The 9,129-nt window shown below is 37.5% G+C and overlaps 1 protein-coding gene across 1 annotated transcript; it reads right to left on the bottom strand.

Moving 5' to 3' along the window:
- Nucleotides 1–2,306: 2,306 nt before the first annotated feature.
- On the bottom strand, nt 2,307–2,874 carry LOC100337691 (small ribosomal subunit protein uS11). Its single transcript, XM_008256464.4, has one exon. The coding sequence runs from the start codon at nt 2,872–2,874 to the stop codon at nt 2,368–2,370; it is 507 nt and encodes a 168-aa protein (XP_008254686.4). The 3' UTR covers nt 2,307–2,367.
- Nucleotides 2,875–9,129: the final 6,255 nt, after the last annotated feature.

Here is a 9,129-nt window from a genome sequence, read left to right as displayed (position 1 = left end):
ACACAAATATCGACAAATAGAATCATACTGTGTTATTACATGTATTTCCTATCTCTTAATATTAACTCATGGTAATTTTACTACTCAAAGATAATCAGAAATATAATATTTTATTTTTATAATTATTGTATTCTAATTTTTGCATAACATGATTTATATCAGAACACACTGTTGGTAACTATTGTTTTTAAGTTTTTTATTAAAAGATTTATTTATTCCTTTGAAAGGCAGAATTACAGAGAGGCAGAGGCAGAGAGGTTTTCCATCTACTGCTTCACTCCCCAAATGGCCCCAGTGGCAGGAGCTGGGCCGATCCTAAGCAAGGACCAGGACCAGGAGCTTCTTTTGGGTCTCTCATGCAGGTGCAGAGACCCAAGCACTTGGGCCATTTTTCACTGCTTTCCCAGGCCATAGGAAATAGCTGGATCTGAAGTGGAGCTGCGGGGACTCGAACCTGTGACCATATGGGTTTCAAGCACTGCAGGCAGTGGCTTTACTGTTTCTAAGTTTTAAATGTTTTCTTTTATGCTCATTTTTACAATTTTAAGTAAGACAAAAATGAATTTTTTGGACTTTTTTTCATGCTTGAGTGAGTATTTTCATAAACACAATGAAAAGGAGAAGTTACTGAATAAAAGTGTGTACCAATTTTGAATTTTTCTAGACAGTGCTAAATTTCCCTGTGTTGATTAAAAACAAAATCAAATGTAGGCACAGGAAAGCTTTGTACAAAGAAACTATCTCAACAGAGGTAGGGGGATTGTGGCAATAGAACACCACCATTTTAAGATCTGCAATCATCTCAAAGGTTTGGCAGAAAAGTGCTTGAGTTTTCGCAGGGAGAAGTACACCAGGCAGTTAAGAATCAGTCTGAGCATGTGGTGTGAGGTGAAGGAATGTGTTAAGTCAGGCGATTCTTTGGAGAGGACCCTAAGGGAGAGGTGGGGATGGTGATGCATGAGGCAGTGTATAAGGAGCCCAATCTCACTAAGGCTTTATCAAATTAAGTTAATGGGCATGGGCACCTTTGTCCAGATCGATCAGTGAGGACAAACCGGTCAGCTAATCTTTGCTAAGACAGAACTTCGCAATTGGAGGGTTGTCTGTCACCTTGTCGTTGGTAAACATGGGGCTCATCTGTCAGTCTTCTCTAAGCTATGCAGGGAAGGGAGGACTCTATGCAATAAGCCTTCGCTGAGAACACAAAAAGGTGGTAGCAGATTTCCTGACCTTTACTACTTTCCATGACCTCAGGGCTTAAGTAATGTTAAATGTCATCCCCTCTAAAACTGATCCTATTGGCTTCCTCTCCTCAGTAATTGTGTCCTTTCAATCTACACTCACCGATTCTCAGTTTTAAACATTTCTCTCTCTCAGCTCTTTCCCTTTTCCTTTCTTTCCTTTGAAGGAAGATTATGATCTTTTTTGTGTGTTGTGAGGCGGCATGAACAGTTCTAGATCCCATGACTTGGAAATACGAGTAACGAAGTCTGCAATCTTAGGAGAAAATATACGAATCACTAAGATGGGAAGAGGCCTCTTCCAATCAAATGGTGTCAAATCTACAAACCTGAAGCTCTGAGCCACCCTGGATTTGTAGATTTTTTCTCCATGCAGGCTAACTTAACTGTTGGACTCACAAGCCAGCCCCACTGAGGAATAAGAGAGGATGTGTGGACTTGTCTGCTCAATTGCATCCTCATTTCTTGTGTGTCCTTTTAATTTCTTGTTTGCTGAGCTGGAAAGATAGAAATAAAGTTAATCGCCGAGTCATCCTCACCATGTGTGTCAGTCATTTCTTTCTCATAGTTATTTGTTTACAGTCTCTTCTTATTTTTCCTTTAATTTTTGTCTTTTACTTTAATTTTTTTAATTTACCAAATTATCCCTTTTCATTGTATGTATAGCAAAAATATTTTCCTAGCTTATCCTTCATCATTTAAATATCATACAATGATGTTCATACTTTTAGTAAATAATTTTTTCTTGATATTGTCTCTGTTGAAATCATATTGACAAACGTTTTCCTGCCCAAAAATTATAAAGATGTTCCAATATTTTTCTAGATTTTGTGTTGATGTAATTATGTAATTTCTTCTCTCTTTTTTTTTGAAATCCACGTAATCTTAACTTTACCCAGGTCATTTTTAGAGACTTAGTATTATTTCTTCAGATTACATAGTTTTTATTTCTTGATAGGTAGATTGTATTTAATCATAATATTCTATAGCAACTTCCTTCTTATTGCCCTATTTTCACAAAATTATTCCTAAACATATGGAGTTAGAAGATGTTCCTGGCTTTCATTTTTTTTTTTTTTTGACACGATGGCAATTTATTAACAGAAAACAATCTGGGGAGTCCTGTTCACAGGCGGCGACCACGGCGACCCCCCTTCCTGCGGGTGCTGTCGGAGGGGATGGGGGTGACATCCTCAATTCGCCCGATTTTCATACCCGAGCGGGCAAGGGCTCTGAGAGCCGACTGGGCCCCAGGTCCAGGGGTCTTTGTCCTATTTCCTCCTGTGGCCCGGAGCTTGATGTGGAGGGCGGTGATGCCCAGCTCCTTGCACCTCTGAGCTACATCCTGGGCAGCCAACATGGCAGCGTATGGCGAGGACTCATCTCGGTCGGCCTTCACCTTCATGCCACCGGTCACTCGGCAGATAGTTTCCTTGCCAGAAAGATCAGTGACGTGGACGAAGGTGTCATTGAAGGACGCGAAGATGTGGCAGACACCAAAGACATTCTCCCCCTCAGCCACCTGTGGCCCAAGGCTGATGACCTGTTCCTCCTTCTTTTCCTTCCCCTTGCGAGGTGCCATTGCTGCGCGTCTTCGCCGGACTCCGCTACCGGAAAGAGCCCTGGCTTTCATTTTTAAATCTGTGTAACCACAATCACAATCCACAACTGTTCAATCTCCCCCTCAAGTATCCCTTGCTGTCACTTTATGATCACACTCACCATCTCCTCCTACATTCTAATTACTAGAAACCACTGTTTTTGTTTCTTGTGTGTCAATTTCAGAAATATTATATAAATACAATAGCATTGTGCATAACTTCTGGAGACAAGTTTTTTTTTTGTTTTTTTTTGTTTGTTTGTTTGTTTTTTTTTTGTATTTGAAAGGGAAAGTTACAGAGTGAAAGAGGGGAGCAAGATCTCCCATCCTCTGATTCACTTCTCAGATGGCTACAATAGCCAGGACTAGGCCAGGTTGCAGCCTGGAACTCCATACAGGTCTATCATACAGTTGCAGGGGCCCAAACACTTGGACCATCATTTGCTGCCTTCCCAGCATTTTAGCAGGGAGCTGAATCAGAGCTGGAGCAGCAGGGACTCAAACAAGCACTCATATGGGATACTGGCAACACAAACAGTCACTCAACATGCTGTGCCGCAACTCTGGCTTTCTAAAAACTTATGTTACATAAATGCAAAGGGAAAAGTCAAAATTTTAAGTTCTACATTTTCTTTAACTTTTTCACATTTGGAGGTTACTGGAAAAGATTTACAACTTTCAGTAAGTTTATTTAAAAAATTTTATTTAATGAATGCATTTTTACATAGATACAACTTTAGGAATATAGTAGTTCTTTCCCCCATACCTCCGCCCCTCCCATCCCACCTCCCATTCCCTCCCCCATCTCCTTCTTCATTAAGGATCATTTTTAGTACACAGAGGTCCAACTCTATGCTAATCATAGACTTCAACAATTTGCCCCCACACCCACATACAACATATAGAGTAGAGTTTGGGGAGAGAATTTGAAGCCAATTCTTCTTCTTAATTTTATTATTATTATTTTTTTTTTTTTGACAGGCAGAGTGGACAGTGAGAGAGAGAGAGAGACAGAGAGAAAGGTCTTCCTTTTTGCCGTTGGTTCACCTTCCAACTGCCGCCACGGCCAGCGCGCTGCAACCGGTGCATCACACGGATCCGAATCCAGGAGCCAGGTGCTTCTCTTGGTCTTCCATGCAGATGCAGGGCCCAAGGACTTGGGCCATCCTCCACTGCACTCCCGGGCCATAGCAGAGAGCTGGCCTGGAAGAAGGGCAACCAGGACAGAATCTGTCCTGGATTAGCCTATGGAGCCATGGCACTGGCCGAAGCTGATTCTCATATTACAATTCAATAGGGACATAGGTCCTATCTGGGGAGCAAGTGCGCAGTGACTACCGTGGTTCCTTTAACAATTAACACTCTTTTTTTTATGACGTCGGTGATCATCCAAGGTTCTTATCATGAGCTGCCTAGGCTATGGAAGACTTTTGTGATCATAGATTCCGTCGGTATTTGGACACGGCCATAAGCAAAGTGAATGTTCTCTCCTCCTTTCAGAGAAGAGGGGGAGACAAGCTTTTACAGTCAACCTAATTCTTTGCAGTTCATCCAGATGGTTGCATAAATCAATAATCTCTGTTCATTTTTATTGCTAAGTAATGTCTGTGATGTGTATATCCAACACTGCCCATAATCCTTTACCCAGTTAAAGGCATTTGGGCATATGGTTTTTGGCTATCACAAAAGACACTGCTATAAACATTTATGTAAAGACTTGGGTAAACTAAGTTTTCTTTTCTCTAAGATAAATGTTCAAAATATGTTATTTCCAGTTTTTGTTTTAGCTGTTCTGATATCACTATCACTAGATATGCTTATCAATTCATCTAAACTCTCATTTTAATTTTAATTGTAATTTTCCAGTGGCTACTTATGTTGAACAAATTCTTGTGTGCTTATTTTCCATCATCATGTCCTCTTCAGTGAAGTGTCTATCCAAATTTACTTCTTGTTCTTTACTTTAAAGATAAGACTTTTTTCACATACATACTTTGTAAATATTGTTACCCAATATAGACACTCAATGGTTTATCTTACCTTTTTATTCTTTTAATAAAGCAAAGTTTTTCATTTTATGAAATACAACTTACTAAAATTTTCTTTTATGTATCAAAATTCCATTGTCAAGTTGAAAAACTATTTACATAGTTCTATATTCCAAAATAATTAGGCTTATTCTATATTTCTCTAAAACTATGCTTTGTACCAAAATAAAGTTTTCCTTTAATTCCATTTTCCATAAACACTTTTGACACACAAATGTGTTTATGGATTCTCTATTTGGATCTAGTGATCAATGTGTCTATTTCTCTGCTAATGTGACTTTCTTGATTCTTAGCTATATAATAAGACTTAAAATGTAATAGACATTGAGTTTCACTTATTCTTTGATTTTTAAAAATATTTAAGCTATTCTAGGAGCTTTGCTTTTCCATATAATCTGTAGAATAAATGTATGAATGTCTGTAATAATATTTCCTGGAATTTTGAGAGGAATTCTATTAAATCTAAAAATAACTTAGGAGACTATTGATTTTGAATTACCTAATTTACCTAATTGTTAAGCACATTTCTTCTCAATTTCAGTCCTCTTTGATTTTTTTTGTTGGCATTTTTCAGTTTTCCACATAGAGATTCTATATAAGTTTGGCCAAATTTGGTTAGAAGTATTTTGCTTTCTTTGGAGAACATATAAATATTACTATTTTTACTTCAGTTTCTATGTGTCTACTGTAAGTATGTATACAGTAATAATAACTTCAGCTTTTTAGTTTCTAATTTCAGAAATTTCTACTATGTTGATTTTTATAAAAATGAATATTGTATTTCACCAATGTTTTGCATCAGCTGCTTCATGCATATATTAATTGTTCTTTAAGTTTATTGAAATGTTGGACTATACTGATTTCTTTTCAAGTTATACAAGGATGATACATTGCTTTTGTATCATCCTTGTATACCTGGAATAAGTCTCTCCCTGATCTTTCTTTTTTTGTTGTTGTTTTTTTTTTTTATTTTTTTTAACTTTTATATAATGAATATAAATTTCCAAAGTACAGCTTATGGATTACAATGGCTTCCCCCCCATAACGTCCCTCCCACCCACAACCCTCCCCTTTCCCACTCCCTCTCCCTTCCCATTCACATCAAGATTCATTTTCATTTCTCTTTATATACAGAAGATCAGTTTAGCATACATTAAGTAAAGATTTCAACAGTTTGCACCCACACAGAAACATAAAGTGAAAAATACTGTTTGAGTACTAGTTATAGCATTAAATCTCAATGTACAACACACTAAGGCCAAAGATCCTACATGAGGAGTAAGTGCACAGTGACTCCTGTTGTTGACTTAACAAATTGACACTCTTGTTTATGGCCTCAGTAATCACCCTAGGCTCTTGTCATGAGTTGCCAAGGCTATGGAAGCCTTTTGAGTTCACCACCTCTGATCATATTTAGACAAGGCCATGGTCAAAGTGGAAGTTCTCTCCTCCCTTCAGAGAAAGGTACCTCCTTCTTTGATGACCCGTTCTTTCCACTGGGATCTCACTCGCGGAGATCTTTCATTTAGGTTTTTTTTTTTTTTTTTTTTTTCCCCAGAGTGTCTTGGCTTTCCATGCCTGAAATACTCTCATGGGCTTTTCAGCCGGATCCGCATGCCTTACGGGATGATTCTGAGGCCAGAGTGCTCTTTAGGACATCTGCCATTCTATGGGTCTGCTGTGTATCTCACTTCCCATGTTGGATCGTTCTCTCCCTTTTTTATTCTATCAACTAGTATTTGCAGACACTAGTCTTGTTTATGTGATCCCTTTGGTTCTTAGTCCTATCATTATGATCAATTGTGAACAGAAATTGATCACTGGGACTAGTGAGATGGCATTGGTACATGCCACCTTGATGGGATTGAATTGGAATCCCCTGGTCTGTTTCTAACTCTACCATTTGAGGTAAGTCAGCTTGAGCATGTCCCGAATTGCACATCTCTTCCCTCTCTTATTCCCACTCTTATATTTAACAGCAATCACTGATCTTTCTTTGAAAGATTTTTTTTATTTAATAAATGTGAATTTACAAAGTGCACCTTTTGTTTTGTTGTGACTCCCCCCCCCGCCAACCTCCCTCCCTCCCGCGGCCCTCCCCTCTGCCACTCCCTCTCCCATCCCGCCCTTCATCGAGTTTCATTTTCAATTATCTTTATATTCAGAAGATCAACTTAATATATACTAAGCATGGATTTCAACGGACTGCACTCATACAGACACACAAGGTATTGGGTATTGTTCGACTAGTAGTGTTATCCTTAACTCTCAAAACAAAACACATTAAGGACAGAGATCCTACATGGGGAGCATGTACCCAGTGACTCCTGTTGTTGATTGAACAATTGGTACTCTTATTTATGACGTCAGTAATCACCCGAGGCTCTTGCCATGAGCTGTCTAGGCTATGGAAGCCCCTCGAGTTCACCTAATTTGCTTGATTTTTTGATATTTTGCTAATATTTTTAGTTAAGATTATAAGAAATATTTGTCTATAAATTACTTTTTCTGTGTTTTAATATCAAAGAAATCATGGCCTTACGCAATGAGCCTGCCACACAACTTTAAATTATCCAGTTATGGAAATGTACTGACTTCGGGAAAGCTATGTCAAGTTTATCAGTGAAAAATGTATAGTTTGGCTATGCCCCAAGACATATAATATTTTTGTCAGAGCTGTTTTAATTCTATCTGACATTTTGTAGTTTATATAGCATGTTTATTTTTCTCACACCTTGTCAACAATCATGTTATGATACTGTATGTGTTGTTGACCTGTTGCTCTATTTACCACAAGATAGTTATATTTCATTAGCAAATAAACTACTCTCCTAGAAATATGTTACATGAAGGCAAGGCAAATTACTAAGTAACTGTAACATGTCTGGGATGCATTATTTTTTCATAATATCATTTTCATTAAAATATTTTAGACTTCTTACCTCCTTAAAATAATCAAATCCAGTGAAGACAAGCAACTTGTGTGTAGGCATGTGTGTTTTATAGAACATATTCAAACATAAATGATACTGTGGAAATAATACAAACCACAAAAGCAGAGCATCTGAGTTCATTCCCTTGCCCTGTTGCCTATTAGCTATGACTTTGGACAAATTTCCTGTCTTCTTACATGGATATGGTAGAGATATTTACATTAACCTTATATAAGAGAAATTTAAATGAGATCATGGTAGAGCCAAGGCAATGTAAATATTACCATGATTCTCTGTATTACACTGTGCTTTAGATGACATAAAATACAAGCTCTGGTGCAGATGGCGATGCCCAAAAAATGATTTTGAAATATCCTCAATTTATAGTGAGATTTTTGGATATTCCAATCTGGGAATCACAAGATGCTATGGAGGAACAAAACTTTTAAGAAACCTTAAGAGAGGGCAACAATATATTTTGTAGGAGAAAAATACTATGAAATACTTCCAGTAAAAAAAAGTCTGAGTTCAAAAAATGCTTCTATATTCACAAATTTTATTCATTTTGTAGTGCATACCACACACTCACCACCAACATCTCAGGGAAATCCTGAAATAAAGAAGCCAAAATAGTTTGATTTAATACAGCATTTCAAATATTTAAATTTGAAACTTTAAAAACTATATCAAAATCATAAACAACTGTTTTTTCCACATGATGTCTCAGATCATTCAGTAGGACAGTCTTTTTTCCCAAGAAAGCAAAACAAAAACCAATGCAAGGAAATGATATCTGGAAAAAATATTTCCTTGTTAGATGGCTGTTGATGAGCAACTTGATATGTTATCCCTCTTAGTATTTTTTTTGTTTGTTCTACTTAATAATTTTGGTTGAATACTGTAATCAATACACAATTCTTCTTAAGTGCTGAAACTTAACTGAAAAGTGATCACTGTTAAATAAAAAAGTGGGAATACGAGAGGGAAGAGATGTGCAATTCAGGACATGCTCAAGCTGACTTACCTCAAATGGTAGAGTTAGAAACAGACCAGGGGATTCCAATTCAATCCCATCAAGGTGGCATGTACCAATGCCATCTCACTAGTCCCAGTGATCAATTTCTGTTCACAATTGATCATAATGATAGGACTAAGAACCAAAGGGATCACATAAACAAGAATAGTGTCTGCAAATACTAGCTGATAGAATTAAAAAGGGAGAGAATGATCCAACATGGGAAGTGAGATACACAGCAGACCCATAGAATGGCAGATGTCCTAAAGAGCACTCTGGCCTCAGAATCATC

Source organism: Oryctolagus cuniculus, chromosome 1, assembly GCF_051225735.1.
Source record: "Oryctolagus cuniculus isolate XC-2025 breed Fujian yellow rabbit chromosome 1, ASM5122573v1, whole genome shotgun sequence".
Classification (NCBI taxonomy): domain Eukaryota; kingdom Metazoa; phylum Chordata; class Mammalia; order Lagomorpha; family Leporidae; genus Oryctolagus; species Oryctolagus cuniculus.
The sequence above is the reverse complement of the archived record's forward strand: the minus strand, read 5'-3'. Positions and strand labels throughout refer to the sequence as shown.

Excerpts from the sequence above, each read along its gene's own strand:
- LOC100337691 (XM_008256464.4), bottom strand. The coding sequence starts at position 2,874 with ATGAAAGCCAGGGCTCTTTCCGGTAGCGGAGTCCGGCGAAGACGCGCA.